General features: G+C 41.6%; 1 protein-coding gene and 1 long non-coding RNA gene across 7 annotated transcripts; one reads left to right on the top strand and one right to left on the bottom strand.

Moving 5' to 3' along the window:
• Positions 1-2,443: 2,443 nt before the first annotated feature.
• On the bottom strand, positions 2,444-27,273 carry OTULINL (OTU deubiquitinase with linear linkage specificity like). Of its 6 annotated transcripts, none has more exons than XM_086898122.1 (9): positions 23,577-23,647; positions 15,660-15,708; positions 11,693-11,852; positions 11,535-11,566; positions 11,344-11,435; positions 9,050-9,199; positions 8,106-8,234; positions 5,725-5,997; positions 2,444-4,596 (listed from the first exon to the last, which is right to left on the bottom strand). In XM_086898122.1, exons 3-9 carry the CDS (start codon positions 11,770-11,772, stop codon positions 4,423-4,425), a joined length of 930 nt encoding a protein of 309 aa, XP_086754248.1. In that variant the 5' UTR covers positions 11,773-11,852; positions 15,660-15,708; positions 23,577-23,647; the 3' UTR covers positions 2,444-4,422. The 6 variants fall into 6 exon arrangements, with proteins under 6 accessions (XP_086754248.1, XP_086754242.1, XP_023777887.1 ...); XM_086898116.1 differs by lacking the exon at positions 23,577-23,647 and adding an exon at positions 16,587-16,605; XM_023922119.2 differs by lacking the exons at positions 15,660-15,708; positions 23,577-23,647 and adding an exon at positions 27,071-27,273.
• On the top strand, positions 13,568-18,664 carry LOC147655613 (uncharacterized). Its single transcript, XR_015289368.1, has 3 exons — positions 13,568-13,657; positions 17,905-17,936; positions 18,579-18,664. It is a non-coding gene; the product is annotated as an uncharacterized LOC147655613 (long non-coding RNA).
• Positions 27,274-27,275: the final 2 nt, after the last annotated feature.

Genomic DNA, 27,275 nt, shown 5'->3' with positions numbered 1-27,275 from the left:
TGCAGGGAAGAAGAGCTGCAAGTACACTTTCTGTGGATATTACCCTGGGAAATTTTCACATCTCCAGTCATAGACTGGCAGTTCAGGGAGGGAGGGAGGGAGGGAGTACCTGTGTGGGTACTTGGCTGTTGCATGAGGTGAACCCACCACTTCAGGCAAGTGTGGCAATCAAAGAATTTCCAGGAGAACAGAGATTATTGAACTGCATTTTATGATGCTTGGAAGCCATCTAAAAAAAGAGCTAAAAAATTTATTCATAACTAAATGCTGTATTTATCATCTGAAACTCAAAAGATTATAATTTTCAGTATTTTTAAGATTACAGAATGGTTTGGGTTGCACAAGTTTATTCAACTTAGTTGCTTCCCCATTTCAGTAAAGCGTTGAACTATGGCCAAAAGCTTCATGAAGAAAGGAAGATGTTTTGGTTAATTGTCTTCACAAGGCATTTAACCGCAGAATTATGCAAAACTGGGGTATGTCAGAGGATGAAAATAGCTGGGACCCTATTTCCCCTGGGATTCTATTTCTTTCATGCTTTTCATTTTTCCCTCCCAGCAGCACTGTTCAGCACACACAGCTTCTAGCAATACTCCAGCCATCCTCCTCACTCACTGGCCATGGCTGACAGTGTCTTGGGTTGCAATGCAAGATGTAACTAAAAGTATGTATTCTATTACTGTCTGTTAAAAACAGGTGTGGCAGTGTTCTTTATCTCTTCCATGACCCATCCCTCGTATCTCCAGGGGGATATCTTCTGTTAATGGACCATTGAGTCTCACTGCTTGACTGATAAAATGACATTATCCCATTCTGAGATGCTCCACCCAGGGGGAGGAGCCAAGCATTCCCATCTGTATATAATCTGAGACTTGGAACACCACAAGCAGTCTTTTTCCACTGCATTCCCAGACGATTGGACCCATCTACACCACCACTGGACCTTCAGAGGAAAACAACACCCTTCTACAGGATCACTGCTTCAACAGAACCACATCTGTCACTCCAGGAGGCCTGTAGCCACCATTTAAACAGACTGCTACCAATACTCTGAACAACAGGGTGTCAGGTTGTATTCTGACTCTTGTCAGGTTTTTTGTATTATTGAATTTTATTTTCATTTTGCTATTAAGTTGTAGTTTGTTGTTTTTAGGGGTTTTTTATTTATACGTGCTACTGAAGAACTGTTATTCCTGTTCTCATATCTCTGCCTGAAAGCACCTTAATTTCAAAATTATAATTCAGAGGGAGGGGGTTTACATTTTCCATTCCAAAGGAAGCTCCTGCCTTCCCTAGCAGACACCTGTCTTTCAAACCAAGACACAGAGCTGTCCCAAAGCTCTGTGGTTCATCAAGAGAGATGTAAATCAGTCAAGTCCCAGGGAGAGAAGTTTTCTGCATTTATCTCCTGTCCCTCCTAGGTATATCACCTCCTGCCTCTGACACAGATGGATCTCTTTGGATATTTTCTGACAAATCTTTCAAAAAGCCTCTGCAAGGCTCCTGCTCCATCCCTGGCCAAAATCAGGGTTGGACTAACAGCACAAGGGATGCTGTGAACACAAACGAATGTCACTTAGTGAGGCTGCAGCACCCCTCCAGACCAGTGACCATGCCAGGCTCCTCTACAAAATAATTTCAAGGGGCCACCACAGAGTTATATCCTCCCCTCTCACAAAACCAGGGGAAAAATGAAAGTTTCTCTCCTGCCTGGGAAGCCTTCAAGCACCTTGAAACCCTCACAAAAGAAGTGGGAGAGACCAGGTCTTCTGTGGTACCAAAATTCCAGCTTTACCTTTTCTTCAAAATCAGGAGCTGTCTCTGCCACTGACTGGAAAGTATCCTGCAGCACCTGTCACTTACATAGGTTTGTTTCAGATACACTTTATTGAGGATTATTTTCTTTTTTATGGATTTTTCTTATATACACACGTCCCCACGCATACATGTATATACATGTATTTATTTATATGTAAACAGATATTTGTTTTTTGCTTTATACATATATAAAATATATTATCAGAGAACCTGGTTAAAACTCAGTGCAGCCCCAAACCTGTCTGTGTTTCTCACGATTCTCTCTGCATTTATTTCTAAGACTTGTGATTATCCTCACCTGAAGCTCCTCTGTTTTCACCTCCCATTTCTGTTCCTGGCATGATTTGGCTGATACCTCTGACCCCTGATAAGACAGCAGATCTGTTTCTGTATGTTCTTTCTGGATTTTTGGGACAACATTTATCTCACCTAACTTCAAATATCTAGGGCAGACAGATTTATGCTGATCACTGCCAGCTCCTATTACAGTCAGTGAAGAGAACCAGTCCCTTCTAGAGACCCACTCCTCTGGCTGTCCGTGTGCCGTTGCCTTCCCCTGACAAGGCAGAGAGCCCTGGCTCAGGTGACCAGGTTCAGTTGCAAACATCCAAATTGGTGAGGTAAATTCCACTGTCTGTTTTAGATTTTTATTAATTCCCCACTATAAATGTGTTCAAGATCACAAAAATGTATGTTTTCACAATTTATCATTTTCAGCTGTAATGCTTTCATATTCCAAAACACAAATAATATGCAAATCATTAAAAAGCCCACAACAAAAATACATACTTTTTATGGTATGTCTGTTTGTACCAAAACAAAAATAAAATATAGACTAGTTTATTGATAACTGTAAATGTTACTGTTGATGCAAAATAGATAACAATACTCTACACTTAGGTATTATAACGTTTCTCCATGCAGAGCAGAACCAAACCTAAAACAAGAAAATTACTTCATTCAGCAAAAAACTTTCTTTTAATAAATAAAAGTCTGCAGGTTTTGATGAGATGAAATTATTACAGTTATCAAGCCTTCTTAATTAAAATCTACAAATCATTCAACAAAACTGAACTCAAGTGTTTGTATTTATAAATATATATATACATATGCACACAAATAAAAGGAGCATAAGGGAGAAAATAACTTTCCTTTACACAAAGGAACTAAGCACTCTCCAATGACTCAAAGCATTACCATGAAGATACCTCATGCAACTGCTTTAGCTCCTGCAGGCCCTGTTCCCATTTTTGCTATTGGCTTGCATTTTATCCTGCAGGTTTAAAAAAACAAATCCTCCTGTCCCCATACCCCTGGGATAAGGAAAGGAGAGGTTTTGTTTCTTAATAAACCTCATCCTCTTCAATACAACCATTAGCCTGTGACATTGTAAGCTTTTCACAAATATTTTGTGAGATCTAATACTTCAAGTTAAGGTCCCTTATTTTGAAATAATCAAAACACACACTATTCTTTTAGAAAACAGAACTGAGGAAAATGTTCCATGTAGGAAGGTAAATCTCATTTACTTGTTCTGGACCGACTTCAAAAACGGAAGTCTAAATTAAAAACAGTGATCTTAGGCAAGGAGATTAATACATAATCAGAGGATAAAACATGTATGCAACACTGCTGAATTCACATCATGCATAGAAAATTAATATTTTCTGAAAATGCAGTGTTTTGGCCTGTATTCCATGCACAGCTTTCTCAAATGAATTGCAAAGGAAATCTTGGCAGGTAATGTTGAAATCAGCTCTTAAAGAATTTACAAGTTGAACAAAGCCATACGCAGATACTGGGTGAAACTCTGTTGCGTGTGAACACTGCCCTTTTTACCTTGGAAAAAGCTATGTACTTTCCTCATTTACACAGGTGATCTTCCATCCATCACAGTGTTCTTGTGTGTTGATTTTTTCTCCCTGTGTAACAGTTCTTCACCTTCAGGGATCACCACTGGGTGCAGCCAGCTCAGTTTCCCATGTCTGAAGTTAAGTACAGCCTGCAGCTGCTTGCTCTGCCCATCCCTGGAGAGGCGTTCTGGCAACAAGGGAAGCCAAGTGGATTTGAAGCAGCCATGCAGAGGCTCCAGCTTATATCCTCCCATCCCAAGTCAATGCAAGTTAAATAGCATGGAATATAAACTGTGGGACCCTGGGATTTTCTTCCTCTGTGATTCATCCTCCCTTGCTAGAGACAGACAGGAATAGGGAAAGGCAGTCATTGCTTTAGGCACTTAAGTTTAACCCATCCGTGGATGTCAGAGTAAACTCTTACACTAGCAATGGAAAACCAAGCATAACCTTTGTCTTTTGTTGTCAGGCATTCAAATTTTTTTTTAATTTTTTTTTTTTTTTTCCAAATGTCACACTTTTTTGCCCCAGGCAGTAAAGCAATATATTTTATGGTTTTTATGGCTGACTGATGGTGAACCAAGCTGCAATGGGAAAGCAAAATGTTTACACAATAAACCCATAAATAATTTTGTAACCATTAATGAGCATTCTCACGATTTTACTGCTGCCAATTAGAAACCTAATTCACTGGAATTAGTCACTATACTATACAAAGGAAAAAGAAAAAAAAGTCACTGGTCCTTCACATTCAGAAAAGGGGGATGTGATAGTAGCGGTCATCCTCAGTCACGAGAGAAATCTCATTCCATTCCCTTCGGTATTCATCCGGATAGTTTACTTTAAATTCCTCAGTATTAAACCTATGCAGTCTGTAAACTCGTATCTTTACTTCAAGTAAGTATCCAAGAAGAAACAGTTCAACCTAAAAATTAAAGAAGTCTGTAAGACATTTATTTCTAGACATTGAAAACTAAACTGAAGATAATCCAAGTTAAGGCAAGTCATTTACCTTCAAAACAGTAGACAAGGGATAAAAGGGATAAAGGATAAAACTCCACTTTTGCTAGTGGAGTAAGAACATTGAAAGTTTGAGGACATTCCAAACAGCCCTTACACTTCTCTTTTGCATGTAGAGAAGAACATTCCTTTTCCACCTGACACCATACATAACCTACTCCCAAGCCAGCTCACACAGCTTAGTGGGGAGCAAGAAAGGAATAGCTAGTACCAAGACTGATGCACCCTGAAAAAATAGGAAGCCTGCCACCTTGTGATCACTTGCTACATATGGAAAATGTAACAGTGAAAGGAAAAACGTTCTTGGTGCTTCACATATATGAAACTGGAGAACTGACATCTCATTGACACTTCTTGCAATGGATTGCTTAATCAGGAAAAAAGGTTTGGGAACAGTTCATAACCTTGGGCATAGCCAGACAGAGAAGAACTTGTCCAGTCATAAGCAAACAGCTCCTAAATCTGACTGCATCATGTAACAATTGACTTGATAACTGAAACTGATTATAAAAATAATTTCAGCCATTGGAAAGTGAAACCATTTGTGGAATGGCAGTGCAGAGTTTAGATGTCAGCACTGAACTTCTCACTAATTATAAAACAGGAAACAAAAACCTTAACATATAAAGGTGATTAGTAGAGTTGTCATTACCTACTCTTAATAGACATTAGATCTCATGAAAACCAAAGGGTGGGAAGAGAGTGATGCTGTAGGGTTTGGCATAGCAGATCAGATTAGGAAAAGCAAAACAACTGGTCAAAACAGCATCATCTAAAACTATTTTACATATCGAAGTTATTATTGTTCTAAACAATAATTGTCTTTTTGATGACTGTAGCATTTGTTTTTGGTCCACTCTTACTAACTAGTTGTTTTTTTCCCCAGAAGATAAATGGCTATCCTCAGTCCATTTTCCCCACATCTCAAAGAAAAAAAAATGAGCCAGCTGTCACGGATAATGAATGATATAATCACCGAATCACTAGAAAGATGGAAAAAGTTCTGTGATTTGTTTTTCATTAATATCCTTACCTGGTCTAGGCCAATAGAGTCACCTATGGAGTTCAGATGATTCATCATGAAACTCAGAGGGTCAGATGAAGAGTCACGAGCAAAGAGAAGACTAAAAAGGTTGTGTACGGGTTCATCCCTGCTCTTTATCTGCTCATAGGCTTCGACAACTTCATAGAGCATGATGAATTTTATGGCTTCATATAGTTTGTATTCCTTGCTTTCATCAGAAAACAGTGTATTACACATGCGTCCTCTTTCTTCATGATCTCTTGTAGCACTTATTTCAGCCCACTGGAAAGCATACAGAAGAAGAATATTACTAAAATTATTAAAAGTTCTATTTAACACAAAAGATTGCAAAACAGGAATAGAAGCCTGTGTAAAGAGCTCAAAAGAGCCCAGGCACAACAGTATTTGCAGGCAGCAGCTTCCAATCTGATCAAGGCCAATGGTTCGAGGTACAACAAAACCAAGTGCCAGGTCCTGCACTTAGGTGACAACAACCCCAGACAACGCTACAGGCTGAGGGCAGAGTGGCTGGAAAGTGGCTCAGTGGCAAAAAGTGGTAGTGGGCATGCTGGTGACAGCAGCTGAACATGAGCCAGCTGTGTCCAGTTGGCCAAGAAGGCCAAGAGCATCCTGGCCTGTATCAGCAATAGTGTGGCCAGCAGGACCAGGGCAGCAATTCTCTGTACTCAGCACTGGTGAGGGCACATCTCAAATCCTGTGTTCAGTTTTTGTCCCTCACTATGAGAAGGACATTGAGGTGCTGGAGTGTGTCCAGAGAAGGACAGCGGAGCTGGTGAAGGATCTGGAGCACAAGGCTGATAAGGAGCAGTAGAAGGAACTTGGGTTGTTTAGCCTGGAGGAAACAAGGCTGAAGGGAAAATCTTATCATACTCTGCAACTACCTAAAAGGAGGGTGTAGCCAGTGGGGGAGTTAATCTTTTCTCCCTACTAATATGTCATAAAACAAGAGGAAAAGGCCTGAATTTTTGCAAGGGGAGATTTAGACTGGATACTAGAGAAAATTCTTCATCAAAAGTATTGTCAATCATTGGAATAGGCAGTCCAGGGAAGCAGTTGAGTCATTGTCTCTGGAGATAGTTTAAAGTGTAAATGTAGCACTTGTTTAGTGCACTTAGAACATTTAGTGCATTTAGAACATGGTTTAGTGCTGACTGGACTTGATGATCTTAAAAGTCTTTTCCAAATTAAATGATTCTATGATTCTGAGCTAGGAAAGGCAGCAAAGAACCATGTTACTAAAAATAGGCAGAAATCCATCTCAATGGTTGAACACGATCTTTTAAAAAAAAAAAAAAATTGGGAGCTATACCTCATGCCAAGTAATAGCATAATGCATCACAGAGTTGCTTTGAAACAATTTGTTAATTGTAAGGATTTATTCATTTTTTTTACTTGAAACTTTTTCTTCTTACTAAATGCTTTGTGCACTAACATCAGCTAAAAGAACTACAACAAGCTATAAATGAAAGCCAAATAACCCAACACTGGGAAATGCAAAGAGCAACCAGAACAAAATGATAACTGCACGTAACAACTACCAGGCCTATCTGAAGAAGATGCAGCTGTCACTTTAGCACAGTAAGGGTGCAGGTGAGGGACCAAATACTCTATTTTAATTCCCTCCTTTTATTTGTAATGCTTTGTTTCTAGAGCTTGTATTTGTTTGGGGTTTTGTTGGTTTTTTTTTAAAAATTAACAATTACTATCACTGCAGATCCACAGAAACCCCAGGGGAGCTCAAGAAAGGTGCAAGGTCTCGACAGCCCAGCTCTTTATCTCTCTCTCAGAAGGCTTTGGGGCTGCTAAATATCCCCAAATTTTAAATATGTAAGTAAGAATTATAGTCCTAGGTTAGGAATGATGGCAATCTGGCAGTGCTGAGCAGAGGGGGTGATGAGGCTGACAGGTCTTTTCAATCAAGTGCTTAAGCTTACAGGGAGAAATTATAGCAAAAATGGATAGTTAAAACATTTAATGGGGATAGAAGCAAAGAAAATACAATAGTTTTAGAAAAAAATGCACTGTTTGTTTGCTCTTTTCCAGCTGAGGAGGGAATCCACAAGCATCTTATACAGCATGTTAATTTTTAATCAAAATGATGAGCTACTGCAGGAGCCACTTGATGGCAAGGACTAGCTGTGGGGATGGTTGCCTCCCTAACTTTCAGGGGACTCCTGAGTACTTCACCTAGTGGACCACCAAAACCTGGATTTCTCTGCAGGAGGGGCAATGGCCTTCCCAGCATCCCAGCAGTCTGAACCTGGGGGAAGGCTGACTGTCACACAAATATGCAAGAGGCTGTTCCTTAACTGTGTCTGAACCCATTTCTCAAGGCTTTTATTCTTCCCAACCATTTCCGAGATACTCACGTTTGTCTTTAACGCCTCCATACATTTGCGCAGCTTCCCAAAGGCATTGGGACCTGTGTATCTTTCTGGTCCAAAACTGTATTGCTGAATCCAGTTGCAACCTTGAGAATACAAAAGCTTTTCAGGGAGCTGGGAAAAAAACAAAAGACAAGCTAATCATAACCATAACAAGAAGCAGAGTATATGGTTATATAAACTTGTCTACATACAATTTACAATGTGGGTCTATCAGCTGTTTGTACAGTTCAAACAACAAAGTAAATGAACCTCACAGTTCAAATGCTATGAAGGAGGATGCACTTAACTGCCAAGTCCCAAAGTAACATTTAAAATAGGGCCAACCAAAAAAAAACAAAGATTAAGAAAATATGCTCTCAGCAAAACATATTACTCACACTCTGGAAAAGCTGAGCACTTCCAAATTCAGTGAGTGTTTAGGATTACAGACACCTTGCAGTCTGCACACACTTTTCTACAGGCAGAAGCTATAGATCCCACCTTCCTGACACTATCTCCTGCTAGAGCTCCTGGAGCCCATGGCAGGATTCCTGCTGCTCCAGAAACACGGCAGCTCCCAAGTGAGCCACTGAACTTTGCATGGATGTGGATGGGAAGGATTTAAATAACCTGTTGTGTTAAGTGAATGACATCTAGCAGGATGGCAGTAACATACATTCATCCATCCACTTTTTTTTTTTTTTTTTTTTACATCATTCAGACTCATGTTCACATTGGTATATTTAGATCAAGGACAGTTTTTCAATTAAATGTAGTTCAGTGGGTTTGAAAATCTTCTCTTTGAATTCTGATAATGATTCTCCACTTTGACAGCCAACATATCACTTTTCAAAGTTGAAAAATATGAAAAAATATATCATTGAACAAAGCTTTCTTCTGCTGTGCATGGATAGCTAAAATGTGTTCATTTAGAAAATGAATTTTACCTTCAATATATCTCTTTCCTTCATCCATGAAGGAAAAGGAATGCCTTGGCTGAATATCTGAAAAAGCACCGCTCTTACTACACTGTAGTTGTCCCTCCTGACTTGTCTCAGGTATTTGATATGACAGCTCTTAAACAATTCTTCATATGCCTAGAAAGAGAGCAAGAAAAATTAGCAATAAGAAATACTAAATGTTAGAAAAAAACCATGTTGTTTGAAGTTCAATTCCAAACTACTCATAAGAAGAAGCTGGGAGAACAAGACAGTATATTTTTAAGATTTATATACACAGAAATGTTAAACACTATGTTTTTGTAAACATGTTAGACTGGCGCTGCCCCTTAAGAGTGATTCTGCATTCCTTCCAAACCCAGCAACTTGTTCAAGTCTCTGCACTTTTGCTACTATAAACATTCACATGGTCAACCAAATTAGAGCAGATCAGCACAGATTTCTGTGCTGTAATAGCATTAACCCCAAGCATTTTACAGTTTTCACTGACATGTGGGATGCAGCAGCAAAAGGGCAGGAACAAGTATCTGGAGAAAACTCCTTTTGGCAGAAACATTTCCTTACATTGACCTGAATCCATTGTGCAACACTGACCTGAGGCAGAGCAGATTTGGAAGCTGTATGCTGAAACAGACAGCCCTTGGTCCAGCTACCCTCTCTGCATTACCACTGGCTGCTATCTGACCCTTGTTGAGACAATTCTGAGCAATAAACTGGCAGTGTATTAGGGAGAGAACTCTACAGTCCCACAGGCTGCTCCATCACTTCCAGTTTGCTTCCTGAAGGGGGCAGCAGGATGGTCTCAATGCCTCATAATCTGTTTCCCTTGGTTACTCCCTCACTCCATCCCACTACCACTTCTCAGCTGCACTCTGTCCCCTTATTCTTACTGTATCAGCTGAGATAGTAACCCTATCAAACTCTTTCTGCTGAGGGAGTTCCCTGCTGCTTCAGCAAGCTTGAGGGCTTCAGGGAAGTCTCTTTTCTTGTAGATGATCTGCTTCATCAGCTCACCATCCAGGTGGACCACATCCAAAAGAGGATGAGAGTCAGAACAGAAGAGGGAGAAGGACTGCCTAGCTAGGACAAGGCAAGAAAGTGGGAGAGACAAGACAAACATGGGATTACTCCTTCTGGGGGGCAGCAAGCATGTTATGCTTGATCTCACAAGACCTCATCGTAAAATGTGCTCCTTACCATAGCAACTTCTACCTGATGTAACCAGACATCCACTGACTGCTCCGTATACAGGAGTCTCCTTTTCACATCTGGTCATCCAGAAGGCTCATAGATTTTCTAAAAGGCTTTTTGCCCAGTATAGGCTTGCAACTTTTATTAGAAGTTTTGCTATCTTTTTTTATTTGGTCCTCCAAATACTTTTTGGCCTTGTGTGCTTTTCTGTGAACTCTTGGCACTGCTGTGTTCCTGCATTTAATGTGGTAAAACTGGATCTTTTCTCTGTTCATCACTTGAACACAACAGCAGCTTTTTTGAAAACGATCTTATTTTTTCTACAACCCCTTTATGCTACTGTTTATCCTTACCAGCTTCTTTTTACCCTTTAAGTCCTTCTTGGTATGCACTTTGTCTGTGCTTCCAACACCATGACCTAAAGCCAATACATGTCAAATACCCTGGTGCAGTTGAACTGCCTGTTTTGCCAGCAGCACCCTGGGGAAGACACCAGCACAGAAGCACCTAGGCTGGGGTGCAGAGCTGGAGCTGAGGGACTGTGCCCAAAGGCATGGGATGGCCCCTATCCAGCACCCCAGCTCCCTGCCTGCTGGGCACCACCCAAGCCGGCACAGGTTAGATTCCAGCTCCTACCCTGCCAGCCACAGCTGATGATGCTGGAGAGGAGAAGGCTGCCGAACATGGACCTTCAGAGCTTGGAGAAGAAATGGATGTGGGTTTTCCTTCCTCCCTGGAATAAGTGTTTTTAGCTTAAATCAAAGGCTGGCCAAATGACAGTGCCTAAGACCACATTATTTGGGCTTTAGCACTGGTCATGATTTTTCCTGTTAAAGCCACTGTGTGGCTCACTGGCGCTAGAAGATGGAATTCAGAATATATACAAGACTAAAACCTGATCTACATTTTGACCTGCACTGCTGCACTCTTCATTAAGACCCATGCTCATGCTGTGCCTTTTGCTTCTCATTTGACTAGGCAGTGTGGCAGGCTTTGATAGCTGCTGCAGCTGTTTGCACTGAGAGTGCTAATTCTTTCCCAGGTGCTGGTTCTCCCCTGTCCTCATGCAGAGATTAAAATTTAACTCTTACCTCCCTCATCTGTTTGGCCTGCTTTGTTTCTCCTTTCCATTCTCTTGCACTATAGCCAAGCAGATCAACTTCTGGCAGCACACTGAGATTCCCTAAATTGAGATTGACAGATTAGTTACATTCTGCTGTTCTGCATCTAAAGGGAAGCTGTGAGGGTGATTAATGAATGTGGAGTGACAACAAAAACTTACTTATGAGTTGCCTCTGAAGGTAGTTGCTCCACCTGAAATATAAATGATAGAACAGGTGTCATCGAGGAGGTGTTGAAGGTCAATACTGAAATACTGAATACTTATTACTGAAATAAGCAACAGTGTGGAAGACTAAAGTCTGTGCAATAAAAACCTACCTTTTCAGCAGCTGTGCTAAAAAGCTGTATAGCCTTCTACAATACCAAAAAAGAGCAGTGAGGAAGGACATGCTTAGCATTAGCTGCACTTTCACTTTTTGCCACCTGAGACACAGGGATTCCTTGCTGGCTGTTTTCCAAGACCACACCTCATGCCTTCCTAAAATATGGATCAAAAGAGAGGGAAAAATCTTATTATTTTGAAGTACTTGTTTCTGTTTGCTATCTTGCAAAAAAAGAAAGATCATCCAAACATGATACCACTTCAAAGGAAACACAAAACATGACATCCAAAAGATTAATATATTTTACTTAACACACATAATTTATATACTTAATTTTTCAAGCTTTTAGGGGCTTGGGTGCACACAGTTCACATTTCCACACTTTCCTGCACACAGTGAAGGCTACACACATAGTTACAATGGAGTCACAGGAAGACTGGTGTCAAACCCACTGCTCACTAACAAAAAACCCTCAAATTTTTTTATTTTTTTTTATTATTATTACTTCAGGATGTGCTGATCTAGAGGCCTGTACTGTAATTATTTTGTCTCTAAGTCATGTCTTTAAAGACCAGGGGTTCGTAAGACTTACTTGTAGTCAACAGATGGGCCATATAAGGCAATATTAGCTGACTAAGCATCATATGACTGCCAGGGGAATTAAAGGAATGTTCTTGCCTCAATTTGGGTAAGTTTAGGGACAATTTAAAACTCCAGGGAAAGATTCTCCCCAGGGACTTGGTAAGAAAGCTCAGGAGATCATGACAGAGGGGGTGCACGCTCACTGTTCTTCACAGACATAAACAAGGACAAGATTCTGTCACTCCCCTGGCATTACAGACAAGATTAGGGAAGGTTATGGTTGTCTATTTTTGATAAGAAGACCTACAAGTGAGAGAGGCCCTAGAGACTGAACAGTTAACAAAGGCAGTAGCTGCTCCCTAAGTGAGAAATTTGTCCTCTAGAAAAAAATTGAGTATAGGAAATTCCCAGAGCTCATGATGAACAGATGCTCAGTCATTAACTTATTTATTGATTTAGTACAAAACCTTAAAAGAACTCAACTTTTTATATAGGTATCCACAGAAAAGGCTGAGAAGATCCTTCTCCAAGGAGTCTACAAAGAGAATTACTCATTCCACGTAGTTTATGTCAGCTGAACTTCTGCCCCTCCTGGCTTTAACAGGAAATTTAAGAGGGGCTTAAGTTTTCCAAGTAAGTTAAACCCATGCACTCTGGACAACAATCCAATCAAAGAGTTACATATCAATTCCAACCTTAGCAACAAGATAAACAGTGATGCACTCATTTTTATGAGCACTGTTGCATATACACAGAGCACTGCTGATACTTGGCCTTTCCCAATATTCTGTTGTTTGAATAAGTTTTATTACAAGATGTTGTATGCAAGTCATCTGGTGGTGAGACCCAGACCTTGTCTCTCCTGTGAACTAAAGGTAGGTTAAGAGCTGTAAATGAAAAGGTGTCAATAAAATTTAGGTCAGCTGGGGGGCTTGTTCTGAAGCTCCAGAAAATGTTTATTACTGATGCCAAGTAACAGACAACAAAACATCAGCTGTAAGGTTTGGAAGTGGAAAACTTCACAGAAAAACCAAACACTCCCACTTACAGCTCACACGCACATATAAACACACACCCACTTCCTCCTGAGGGACACTGGTAGGTACATTCTCAATATGCACATAAACTCCTACCTAGATAAATGGCAATCCTAGATCAAGCAATTGCATTTTTTTCTCTTTCTGCTTTAGGATAAAGGCATCAGCATTGAAAAAAACCTCAGTGGACTGTGAATAACTGAACCTTCTGTCCACTAGAATGGAACCTGATGGCTCACAGATGTTCAGCCCAGGGATCAGAGAGTATTCTGGATTTACACTGTTGTATGCAAACCGATGATGATTGAAATGAACAACAATTTAAATACACAGTATCAAAGGTAAGCTGCAGCAGACTTTCATTTCTTTACTAAAAAGGGCTGTATAGTCCACTCCCACATTTGATTTTGAACAAACTGGGTCTATAAAAAAATCAAAAGCTGGTCCATCTGTTAAAATTACATACTTTGCATTATGGAGTACCAAGAAATACATATGAATGCAAAATTTCTTCCCTTACCCCTTTTACAGGCAGAAAGATGCTCTGCATCAGTTTTTAAACTGAATTAAGCAATCTTTTGAGGAAGTTTTTGGTGGTAATAATCCTGAAAAAATCTCAGGCTACTGGAATTTAACTAGCTCTCTTTCAGTACATATGGTTACCAGGTGCTTGAGCAACTGCTCCTCAAGGAGTGCTGGGAAGCACAGGCTTACTGATTTCCATTAGAAACACAAATCACCGTCAGAGAACACGAGACAATCAAATATTACTCACCCATTTTTATTTAATATGGGGATTTATAAAAGGGTATTTTCCCTAGCAGAATGCCTAATGGGTGATGGAAAAACCTGTAAACAAGTGATTTTGAGTATTTTTGCTACCCTTGTACATATATATTTTTGCTACTTGTACACATGTAGTCTAAGCATACCTTAGACTTCATGAACTTTCACTCCTGTCATGGGAAAGCTGCTGTTTGAACAGCACTTTGTGATTCAGTTAATACTTCCAGTGCCTATGACACCCTTAGAAATTAATTACATTTTCTATTCAAGTAAATGACATTTAGAAGTAGCAGTTGGATTATAAAGTGCTGCTGGTAAAAATGCATCATGAGCATAAATTAAAGAAGGCAGCATCTTAAAATAGATCTTGCTACCCCCCTCCCTGCACCTTCCAAAAGTCTTCAGAAACCAATGAGCAATTAAATTAATAACACATTAGTTGGGCGAGTAAAATAAACCCCCAGATTTTTAAACCATATCCATTCCCTGGGATATGGGCAGAATTCATCCTGTTCCTCAGGAGGCAGTGACAGGAGCAGTTAGTGCTGTGACCAGCTGCTGGGCTCCCAGTCTTCTTGGAGACTGACTGTGACCATCAGCATGACAGGAGGCCTGACTCTTCTGCCATGCAGAAATTTGGAAGAACAGAGGCTGAACAGTGCTGGAGTAGGAGCTGATAGTAGTGTTTATCTCACAGAGCAAGTAGTACACCATGTTTTATTTTCATGCTACATCAAGCTTCCAGCTAGTGCCAAGCCTTAAGCTTTTCCTGCAAAGTCAGCAGGAGAGACACACTGAAGAAAAAAAAATAAATAAATAAAAAAGCCAGGAAAAAAGATAAGTAAGAGGTGCTTGTTGTAACATCTGTATCAGGTTCAACTCAGAAAGAATCTCAAAAGGACTTACTTCACATTTGACTTGCTCACAACTTTTTTGGAGGCTTCTATGTTAAACGCACACACACGATGAAATGCAAAATGTCAGAGATTAGCTTGGGAACTAGCAGACAGAACTGTATGCATTACTGAATATTCCAGCGTGTCTGATGGCACAATCACTCTTTACTGTTTTTCTCCATCAGAAAGATAACAGAGCATCTTCCCAAACTAAACCTGACAAAATTATTTATTTTCGGGACATTCCTCTTCACCATCCTTTTGGTACTGAAAGCAGGACATAGCACTTGTCACCAGAAAGTGTCCAGGTTTCATACTCCCATCACACAAAATTATGTTCCTAGTTCCCAAAAAGAAGGTATAGCCTCATTCAAAAAGGGAGGCAGAATGTGGGACTCCTCTGCTCCAGCCCTTATGCTTCCTCACCTGTGCCACTCACCTCCCTCCTCTGTTGGATGCAGAGCAAGGAAGGGAGACCCCCCTCAACTGAGACATGCAAAGCTTGGCATGGAGGTCCAAGCCTGCCTGTGTTCAAGGTGTGCATGCAGAGTTCTCTTCATGTTATTTCACATTGCTATTTTCCACATTATTCACCATCAGCACCAAGGTATGTTACAGAAGAGGCTAAGGCTCTCTTTTAAGGGAAAACAGAGAAGCTTACCTTTATAGAACAGGCACAAGCATGATGCACATGTTTACACAGACATCAACTGAATGAACCAAGAGGGAGACACAGAAAAATTAGTAATTATACAAATTCAATACCTACATAAGATTACATCCCATTAGAGTTTAGAAGAGAGAAATATGCCTTTTTAAGTGGTGCTGAGAAATCACAAATTCTTTGATTTCCCAGTTTATCATCAGCACTGCACAAAAAAAAAACCCAAAACCAACTGAAAACAGGTCAAACACATACCAAGATATGTGAGAAGCACTACTTAATTCAATAACTATTTAATTTCAAACCCCTTCCTTTACAGAGTAAAGCAATGCCAACTTGTTAAGCAACATTCACCTGTTCTAACAGGAGAGATGAGGCTCTCTCCTTGGTATATTAAGAAAAAGAAAATAATTTACAGACAAAGATGTAATCCATCAGTGACTTATCAAAAGTTCAACCAAGTCTGCTGATCAAATATCTTCTACTGAAAGAAAATCAAAAAACAAATTAAAATCCCAGCCCCAAACCATAGGTCGAATCACATAACTACCTAGAAAACAAAATTACACTTTGGTAATGCCGAGGCCCATCAGTTGCAAGAAAGATTTTATTTACAAAACTCTTCTGCATAGGACTGTCCCAAGTGCCTTCTTAGCTCCCTCAGTCTTTTTTTCAGAAAAATACAGAGAATATAGAGCTGACATCATCATCATCATCATATATGGCTGATCATCAACAGGAACTGCTGGTGTTAATGTATCTATCCAGATGTGACACATACTTATTCCTACTGTGCAGTAACAACCATGATATGTTCTTACCCACTGGGTGATTATCTAAAATATACTCTACTAGAATTACCTTCACAATACCATTTTCAGCTATATAATCAAGATATTAATGCATGCCTTAGCCCGCACATACCATTTTCTCTCTGCAAATGCCTACAAGAACAAAAGCAAAGTTCAGTTCTTCATTTCCTGTACAATCCAGCTTCCTTTTTAAGGCACAGGGTGCTTCATCCAAGACCTTCAGATGAATAATGTTTAGCCCCACTTCCATTTAAGTAAGAAAAAACATGACAGAAGCCTTCTGAGAATTTACAGTCCAGAATACTGGATGAGAAACACATGAAAAGCATTTCATGCCATTAAAAACACATGAATCTCTCTAAAACTTTTATTCCTATTAAAAAAAAAAAAAGAAAAATAAAATAACCTCCTTTTAAAGAAGGAGCCTCTGAAATCTCTGCTACTGTTTCTTTCTTAATGTGGAAAAAAAAATCTGTTCCCATTCTGAATTGCTATTTAATTCCTGTACACTTTAAACAGAACTTACGTAAATGCACTAAATCTATTATTTGAAAGAAGCCCACTCTAAGAATTCTTATTCTGCCTGATGCAGAGTTGCATGTTGAGTCACCCCTAATGTCAGTCATGGTTGTTTCACAGTTCCCAAAGTGCTTTTTTTTTTCTTATTTTTTTTATTCCATGCTGAATCCAAACTGACAGAATAAAGGAAATACTTTCCTCCTGAACATCTCAAATGTAGCTGACAAGTATAAATACCTTGGGTTTTTTATGTTGATATGTCTAGATAACTGAAACCTGGTTAGGGGAAAAAAAGAAGTCTTACTTTGCAATAACAATAATTTTACCCCTCCTAATTTTTAAATCCTGTTTGCTAGACAGCACAAGACTTGTATCAACCACCCCACCCTCCAAGGATGCCCAGTCAGGTACTCAGGAGGCTGGGGGTACCACAGGCAGCATCCCTCCTGGTCTCTCTAGGCAGAGGTCCAGTGGCAGCTGCCCCACTCCTGGGATTCCCCGGTGCAGGAAGTGCCCCTGGCTCTGCCTGGATGCGTTGTAAGCACACAACACAGGACAGACCAAGGAATTTTAAGCTACCTGTTGATAATAAGTTATCCCAACTGATATCCAGAAAAAGAGCAGGATCAAGTAACCCGTGACAAACAAAAAAATCAACTCTTCTGAGCTTGTTTACTGTCCGAGGAGAAAGCCCGTCTCACCAAACTACACCCATGTTGCTCATCGTTTCCATCTCTGTACAGGGTCTGACTGCTGCACCTCACACAGATTTTGTGTCTGTCTTCAGAGCATTGCCCTCTCCTGAGTGATTTTGTGTGCAGATGGTGCAGAGCTGTGTACTTTTTCATGTGGATTAGTAATTACATATACTTTATGATTAATAATCACAAATTATTCATATCTCCTGGCAGTGCACCAGATGAAGCCTGTGCTTCCTCAGCAGGTATGTGCAGAGGTTATCCCAGCAGTGTTATCTGTTTGCTAGTTTTACTTGCATCTTGCCCTCTTTTCAAGACAGATTAGAAGCACAAAGCAAGTTCAAAGAAAGTAAAATATCAAAGCCATCATTCTGAATGCAAATGGCAGAAATTGGTCTTGCATCTCTTCCTCTCTGCCTCTCAGTCTCCAGTCTGACAAAAGCCAAAACTTCAGCTTTATTCTGCAGAACTCATGGTATTTGTATGGAAGCAGCTGGAGTGTTTAAACCCTGCTCTCTTCATCATTTCAAGGCCAGCACTTTCAAACTGGCATGTTTTAATTAGCTCAAGCACACAGAAGTCCTCTGCCTTTTTGTGAGAATGCATTACCAGGTACTTCTGGCCTAATATATTATACAAAAAAAAAACATACTGAAAGGTAAAACTGACTGCATCAAGATAATCACTGAAATTTAAGTTATCGCTCAGTGTAATACTGAAGTCATAGCTAACAGAAACATTTCATAAAGATGTGGTTCAAGAACTCAGAATATTCTGTGCAAGAGCTTTCTATTTTGTAAAAGCACATTAGTAGTAGTAGTATTATTATGCATAATAATATCACAGTCATTATTGTTATTGCTAATGCACAGTTGGTATTTTTACAGACATTTCGATGCAAGAGAAATTTCAAGTGTTTAGAGAGAAGTTTAAACTCTACATCAGTTGCAGGGATCAAGAGACCACAGCTCCCTGACACCTCTGCATTTTCACAAACTGCCTAAAAACTGGAGTTACGTAGCAAGGAGTAAATAAATTACAAATCATGCACCCCTGTAAAATATAGTTAAGTGTCACCTTGCATATTGAGCTCTCTTTGAGGGGCTGGCACTTGGCAGAGGCACAACCTACTTTCACTTGTAAAGTAAGAAAATGAAATACAGGGTACTGGATAGTTTCTGACATGGAACCCAGCAACATAATTTTTAAAGTTCTTCATTTATATGAAGCCCCCTATTTTTAAGGCCTTGGCCTTTGGCAAGAACATCACAGTCGAAATTCTTGTGCAGGAAATGACCCAAAATGAAACCAGAATTGAAGGACAATAAACATATCCCCAAGCTGCTCACAAACATGGTGCTGTGCTCAGAGCAAAACTGGGGAACACAGGTAGGGTTTCTCTTTGTTGTACAGATAGACCTGAACCAAGTATTTAAGTTTGCAGAAGACTGATTTTGCACACACTTGGCAGTTAAAACCTTGCTAACCATTCGAGGCAGGCAATTCCACCCTCCACTGTTGTGAGGCCCCACCTGCAGTACTGCATCCAGCTCTGGGACCCACAGCATAAGAAGGATGTGGACCTAAGGGTGCAAGGTCCACAGAGGAGGCCATGAAAATGATCAGGGGGATGAAGAACCTCTCTTATGAGAATACGCTAAAAGAGCTGAGGTTGTTCAGCCTGGAAGGCTCCTAGAAGACCTTAAAGCACCTTCCAGTAGCTAAAGGGGCCTACAAGAAAGATGGAGAGGGACTTTTTACAACAGGATTTAGTGATATAACAAGGGGAATGGCTTTAGATTTAAAGAGGGCAGGCTTAGGTTAGGTATTAGGTAGAAATTCTTCACTGGGAGGCTGGTGAGGCACTGGGACAGGCTGCTCAAAGAAGCTATGGATGTCCCACCCCTGAAAATGTTCAAGGCCAGGCTGGATGGAGTTCTGAGCAACCTGGTCTAGTGAAAAGTATCCCTGTACACAGCAGGGGTTTGGAACCAGGTGGTCTGTAAGGTCCCATCCAACCCAAACCATTCTGTGGTCTCCCTGGTGGCAGATGACCTTCGAGCAGTGCCAAGCACCTTGCCTTGATGCTACTTTGCTGCACTGATACAAGGGCAGACTTGATGATGGTCAAAGCCCCACGGCCACCATGTCATATCAAGGCACTGGTTTGATGCTAAGGTACGCATTTCTGACTTCCATAGCATCATTTACCCAACATGACTACCCAGCCCTGGAAACATAAATGCTAAACACTTCAAACATGTAGAAAACCTCAGCAACATGCATGGACAAGGCACCTGAGACTGGGTCCTGCTGAAGACCACGAGTAGAACTAGCAAAAAGCACCAGAGACTGAGCATATACAGCCACATCTTGCCACATCTTTAGCCCTCCACCATCACAGAATACAGCTCAAGTAAGATAACACATATCTTCTGCTCAGTCTATAGCATTCTCCTGAGAAGAAAAATTTGTTGAAAGAAAAATGTGGGCAGTACAAGTTGCCTTGCTTGACACATCCCTCTGTACAGGTACATAGCGGCATCTGTCCTCACTGGTGACATGGGGACAGGAGCAAGAGACACACTTCCTCTCTCTGTCAGAAGCTTCCAGCATGTCCCCGTATGCTACAGAGAAATCCCAAGCATTTGGGTCTGGATCTTGAGGATGTCAAAAATGTATAGTGTATAGAGCAGTGAAAAAATGGGAAGAAGCTGCAAGCACAGTGTAAGGCTGAAAAGAAACCAAAATATGCTGATTTCAAAATTTCTCAGAAAATTAATGAAAAAGCAGTAGAAGTTTTGAAGTATTTTTCAATGTTTGTCTTCACTGGAGCCCTCTCAAGAAGGGGACAGCATACCCCTTATTTCCTTTTTGTCCTTGTTTATGCTGGGACACAACTTTTATGGGGTTTTTTTGTTATGCTTTTATGTAATCAGGCAACAGACAGTCCAACCATGAGTTATATTGTTCATGGGAAAATGTCAAACTTTCCATCAAGTCAAATTTTGTAATATACAAACTAAATTCTAACACCTCAGAATTTGTGCAAGATCCCTAGCAACAAATTTCCCTCTTAAAACTGCCAGTGACTGCTTTTACATTGCTGCAGCTGAAGAAGTGTAACTCCTGTTTTCTATCATCGAACTCTGACTTTTTCACAAAGAAGTAGCTGTTTTTCAGTCTTTCTGAAGGGTACAGCACTGTTGTCTGATCCAGAGCACTGCAACCATGCACTGAGGGACTGGCATCTGCTATGCTGGAAATGGCAGCAATGGAGCACATGGGCAGAACTCCCTGTTGCTGCTGCATGCTGGCACCATGCCAGCTGCATTACCCCACCGGTGCAGAAAGGATGCCATGTGTTCACCAGGCCTTCCCAAAGTCCATCAAAGCAGAAATCAGATCCTGAAGTGAGTCAGGGACAGATGTCAGCAACTCAGATTAGTGTTTCAGTTTAAAGAGTACTATAACTCTTTCAGAAGTTAGACTGCCATAAAAAGGCCATTAGAATATGACTTAGGCAACCCAAATGTAAATTTAAAAAAAAAAAAAATTCACAGCCTAAAACAAGAGGAGATTAAAAAGCTCCTTAGGGAAAGCCTTATGTCATTCTATCACACCCATATTTAGTTATGCAGGTGTAATGAAAGCAGTATAATTATATTACTTTTTGACTCCTGAGCACTGGTTATTCCCTGTATTTTTAAAACAAGGAAATTATAAGTATAATCGTCTCCCCTAGGACAGTTTGGCTCCTTGACTCTCACAGTTCAGCTGTGTGGGGTCAGAAGGCTCAGCAGAGGTATTTCTGAAATCTCAAAATCATTTGCTTGGGTAGTCATGCAAGATCAAAAATTTTCAAACACTAAGCTCAAGAAAAATTTCATACATTTTTGAAAAACCCTTTAATGTTTGTTGTCTAATCCTTGGTAGATAGGATGTGAAGATTCAACTGGAAACTGTACCTAAGAAACAAGGTGGACAGAAAGTCTTGATGATGAATGGGAAATGAACACCACCTAGGCAGGCAACATGTTCCAAACAGTTTAACAAAGTGGCAAAACAACCCTTATATCCAAAAATGGCAAAGAATCTCAGAACTACAAAAATTTAATTTCTTTTCAACTCCAAATACAGATACTTATCCACAAAAGCACTTAGATTTAAATGCTGACCAGCATTTTCATGCTGTTTCTTCCTTCCAAAATAAATTCTAACACCTTTCACCTAGTAGTGTTTTATAGAGCTAGGAAAACAGCATCTTTTCCTCCTAGCACAGAGACCCTTCAATTTCTAATCAAATTATTTGTCCGCTAACAAAGAAATGAAATTCTTAAAGAAGCACACTTCAGTGACTACAAAGAAGCTTTCTTAGCCTGTCATTATTTCCTGTTTCATGTATTTTGCCTCTTTGTTTCACCACTTGCTGAAAGTGGAGCGGGCCAGAGGACGGAAGTGGGAATAACGGTACTTGCACGTATTAGCAATGGAGCAGGTAGCACCGTGCTAGCTTAAATACTCACTTAAATACACTCGCTAAATACCACAGAAATCTGGTTCTTTCTCTAGGGCAAAAATGAAAGTATAAGCTGCTTCCAGTTTGTACAGCTTCTCCAAAGAGAAAACAAGCTGGTTTAGTTAGAAAGGCAGTGCAAAATGAGAGCTGGATGAGTAACCATCAGGGCAGAAATGGATATCACAGAATGTACAGCACAAAAGCAAGCTGCTAGGGCACGGTATCCTCAGTCTAAAAGACCGCTTCTCAGTAATGTAAGAGATCATAGGACCATTTAGGCTGAAGAAGGCCTTTAAAATCACGTCTGTTAACCCAGCACTACCAAGCCCACCACTAATCATAACCCCAAGTGCCACATCTATATGTCTAATAAATATCTCCAGGGATGGTGACTCAACCACTTCCCTGGGCAGTCTGTTCTGATGACTGAACGCCATTTCAGTGAATAAATTTTTCCTGATATTTAACCTAAATCTCTCCTGGTATGACTTGTAACTTGGGAGAATAGACTGATCCCACCTGGCTACAGCCTCCTTTAGGTAGCTGTAGACAGCAAAAATGTCACCCCAGACCCTCCTTCTCTCCAGGCTAATCAACCCCAGTTCCCTCTGCTGCTCCTCATGGGACTTGTGCTCCAGACCCCCCTGCTGCCCATCTCTGGACACACTCCAACACCTCACTGTCTTTACTGTAGAGAGGGACCCAGGAGTGGACACAGGACCAGAGGTGTGCCCTCAGCAGTGCTGAGCGCAGTCGGACAATCGCCACCCTGCTCCTGCTGGCCACACTGCTGCTGATGCAGGATGCCCTTGCTCTTCTTGGCCACCTGACACCGAGGACCACCTGCAGCTGGCCCCTCCTGAATCACACCTGCATTTACGAGCCCCTTTTTCCTAAACCTTCACCTTTCTGACGGGAATACAAGACAGTCTGCAACACGTAACTCCACACCGCACACAGTGAGGAAAAAAATAAATACAATAAAAAATTACCGCCCCCGAAGCAAAGAGCCAAAGCCCCGAGCTGAGAGCGGCGCTCGCCGCTGTTTGACAAGCACGACCCCCGGGCAGTGGGCGCTGATGCCGCACTCGGGACACTCGGGCATTCCCCAGGGCAGCTCGGCCTTTCCCCGCAGGCGGCGCCCTCAGCCCCCGCCCCGCCACCACACGGCGGGGGCACATCCCGGCCGTCCCGCAGGGATGGCCCCAGGAGCGGCTTCCCGGGAGCCGCCACCTCTGGGAAACGGCCCCGAAAGAGTCAAGTGGAAAATAAAACGGGAAAAATAAAGAAACGGCAAACAAAAGTAAAGCCTCGGCGCGACTTGAGGCACCCTCCGCGCCCGCCCGCCGGCCCCGCCGCGCCTCACCCCCGGCGGCGCTCCGCTCCTGCCTCCCCGGGATCCGGCCCCGCTCCTGCCTCCCCGGGATCCGGCCCCGCTCCTGCCTCCCCGGGATCCGGCCCCGCTCCTGCCTCCCCGGGATCCGGCCCCGCTCCACAGGCAGCGCCGGCACCGCCCGGGGCGGGGATCCCGCGGGGCCGCCCCGCTCCCGCCCGGCCGAGCCCGGAGGAGGGATAACCCTGTCACACCTCTCGGCCTGTCTCCCGGCGGAGTTCCCCATTTCCCCAGCAACCCCGGCCGCTCCTCCGCCTGTGAGGTACGGGTTGTGCTTGGGCGTGACACGACGCTGTTACATTTTATAGGAGCACGGAATCATGCAATGGCTTTGCCTGGAAGGGGCCTTAAAGATCTTCTAGTTCCAACCTCCTGCCATTGGCAGGGACCCTTCCCACTAGACCGGGTTGCTGAAAGCCCCATCCAGCCTGGAACTTAACTCTTCTGGGGATGGGGATGCCTGAAACACTTCAAGGGATTCCAGTTCGCTGAATGGAAACCGACACCATCATCATCATCATGTTTGAAATATAGTCATTAAATGTAAACAAAACTTAGTAACTTTGAAGTTATTGGTTGGTTTTGGTTTTTTCCATATAATTAAATATTGATTTCCTTACTAATTCACTCTTTAACAAGATGGTGTGCATTCATCCAAAAAGAAATTCCCCTTTGCCAAGTACCTGCCCTTGTAATAGACTTCTATGTGTCATTTCTCCCAGAGGTATGTAGAGAATTTGCATAGACTGATATACTTTCTTTTCTGGTTACACATTAAAGAACAGTTTTATTCCATCTCATTACGGACTTTGCAGGAAAAACAGAAAGGAATTGTGATGGTCCTAACAAAGACTTAAATCTTTTACGGAGTTACAAGCAGTTTGTACAGCCAAGACAAACTTACACAGTCTTTTATTTCTGGATTTTGTTTGGTTTTGTTTGGGGTTTTAGTCCCCTAAAGTATCACAAGTTATTAAAATGGTTGAAGATCAAGACTTTTCATGAAACAGTGAAGAGATTTGTATCACCTGGCATGAATATCAGGTTGTTTCTCCCTCCACCTCAGTTAATCTGGGCTAGAAACAAAATAGGGAAAACCTGCTAAATATCGGCGTGGCAAGCATTCTTACGTGCACTCACAGAAAGCCATAGACACATTTATCCACGTAAAAGAAAATCTAGGCTTAAAACCCAGCTAAAAATAGCAAAAGTAAATAGTTTACTTAAGAGGCCTAAAGCTGTCAGTTGTGTAAGTAGCACTGTGTGCTGCTCCATCAAAAAATCCATTTGGAAAAAAAAATTCCAAAGTGCCACCTCTGTGCCTCTCCAGAGCATCGGTTACCTGGTGCTTTCCATCTGGACTCACAGATTGTGTTTAATGGAGCTGTGTCTCAGGGACTGCAGCTGAGAGAGATGCTGCCAGGATATAGCTCACATGGCATCCACCTGCAAAGGCTTGAAGGTGTTTGGAATTTATTTATTTCCACATCTTGTCTGCAGTTATCACATACTTCAGTTTCCTTTTCCAGCTTTTTTCTTGCCTTGGCCAGGCCAGTGTTGGTGGCAGAAGATCGTTTAGCATTGCAGATAAATCCAGGTTTGCATCTTTCTGCCTTCTCTTAACCTGTGTTAAGATCTTAGGATTTAATTGGTGACTCCTTTGTGTAGGCAGGCTTGAAAGTGGATGTTTATCTGGCTGCTGACTCATCAGAGGAGAGAGATGAAATGTTTAGTACAAATCAAAAAATTTAGCAGATCAACCCTTGTATCAGCGAGTTCTTCCCACTTCATGGCTCTCTGCTCTCTCCTCCGTGCATTTATTGAGTACTTCAGTGCAATCTGGTGCATGGTCTTGAGGCTCTATGCATGGGAATAAGCCCTGGGACAATCAATCAATCAATCAGAGATTACTTACATGAAACCTCTTGAGAGACTTTTAAACATTGTCCATAGTGCCTTTTCTTTCTCCTTAAGCCCTTGCTGGACGTCTTCCCTGAGTCACAAAGAGCTCTCTAGGACCTTTTTCCATTTTCAAGCTTTGCAAAGAAAATGTTGTCTCTCCTCCTTGTGACTGAGATGGGACAGCCTCTACCTGCCTCCCTCCTTGGTGTTGGATACATACACCACTGTAAGACTGAGCCAGCTAACACGCAACCCTCCTGCACTGTGTGTGCTGTTCCTGTCAGCTGAATGTGGGTTAGGATAAGCCTGGAGAGAGCAAGCAAGATCCAGGTCTAAGCTGGGATCAAGAGCAGAAACGGGAATAGCAGTTAACTGGAAGTCAGTTTCTTTCACAGACTGCAGAATTGGAAACATGCTGCTACAAAGCTTCAGCAAGCTTCAGAAAATGTCAACTTCCCCAAAATATTTCAGAGAATCATAGAATGTTAATGGCTGGAAGGGACCTTGAAAATCATCTAGTCCCCCTCCCCCTTCCAGGGATGGAGCATTCACAGTCTTCCTGGGCAACCTGTTCCAGTGTCTCACCACCTTCACAGTAAACAATTTCTTCCTAATGTCTAATCTAAATTTCCCCTCTTTCAATTTGAACTCCTTGTCCTAGCACTGTAGTTCCTGACAAAGAGTCCCTCTCAAGCTTCCCTGTAAGCTCCCTTCAGATACTGGAAGGTTGCTAAGAGGTATACACACAATCTCCTCTTATCCAAGCTGAACAACCCCAGTTTTCTCAGTCTGTCTTCCTGGAGGTGCTCAGAGTGCTCTTACCGATTTCATGGTCCTTCTCTGGACCTGCTCCAACAGAACAATGTAAATTGGATTCTCCTCCTCCAGACTTCCTGGTCATAACATTTTGCATATGTTTCTGATACTCAAACAAGGCTATCTGCTGATGGCAAAGTGCTACTGCTTAGGGATATTTATGACATTTTCTTCCTTTAGGGGAGTATTATGAATTTTCCCACAATATGAACCTCCAGGTTCTTTTGCAGATAATGGCATTTCCAAGCTGCAGCCATGATTATAACTACCTCCCTCTGCTTGTACCCATGTGAGAGTGCACAGCAATTACAGCAAAAGCTTATACTGAAAGCCATTGCTAAGCAAGTGTGAAGACATTTTAACCACGTATGTTTAAACCTCTAAATCAGCAGCCAAAGAAACTGCTGTGTTCATCTGCAGGTGAGCAGCAGGATTATAAGCATGACACAAAGAATGTAAATAGTTCCAAACAAGTGCTGAGACAAACGCAGCAGTATCCAACCCAGTAGAAGTAGGAAGCCTAGGCACAGAACTGGTAACAGCTTCCTCCTTCAGTTTTTCAGACCCATTTTTAACAGTCAAGAACCATTTCCTTGTTTATTGTAACTTATTACTACCAAGGTCAGGTAGTCCGACACATAGGTAAAAGTAGTACCCATGTAGCTGTAATCAGTAGCACAGGATTTTTCTCTAGCTGATCACCAGCTTGTTGATATGCCAAAATTTATAGCACAGTAGTATGAACTTACCAACACTTCTCTCTGAGCTCATTCTGCTTCGCTTTTCTTGTTCAGTGAAGTGGTCTCTGTTCTTGCTGGCCCTTCTGTCATGCTGCCTCTGCATCTCCTCTCCAGAGTATCACCCCCAGCTGGATTTCTCTCCCCTGACTGCTTTTTTTTTCTGGGGTTAGAAAATGAGTCTACAGACTCAGCTTGTCTTTACAGATCAACAAGC

This window comes from Cyanistes caeruleus, chromosome 1 (genome assembly GCF_971803275.1).
Source record: "Cyanistes caeruleus chromosome 1, bCyaCae1.hap1.1, whole genome shotgun sequence".
NCBI lineage: Eukaryota > Metazoa > Chordata > Aves > Passeriformes > Paridae > Cyanistes > Cyanistes caeruleus.
This window is presented reverse-complemented; position numbering and strand designations above follow the sequence as displayed.

Bases quoted from the DNA above. Each gene is read 5' to 3' on its own strand.
- OTULINL (XM_023922119.2), bottom strand. From the start codon at position 27,164: ATGCAGAGGCAGCATGACAGAAGGGCCAGCAAGAACAGAGACCACTTC. The intron at 11,567-11,692 runs GTAGGTTTTTAT...TTTATATTTCAG, and splicing joins TTAGCACAGCTGCTGAAAAG to GTGGAGCAACTACCTTCAGA. The intron at 5,998-8,105 runs GTGAGTATCTCG...TATGCTTTCCAG, and splicing joins TGGAGGCGTTAAAGACAAAC to TGGGCTGAAATAAGTGCTAC.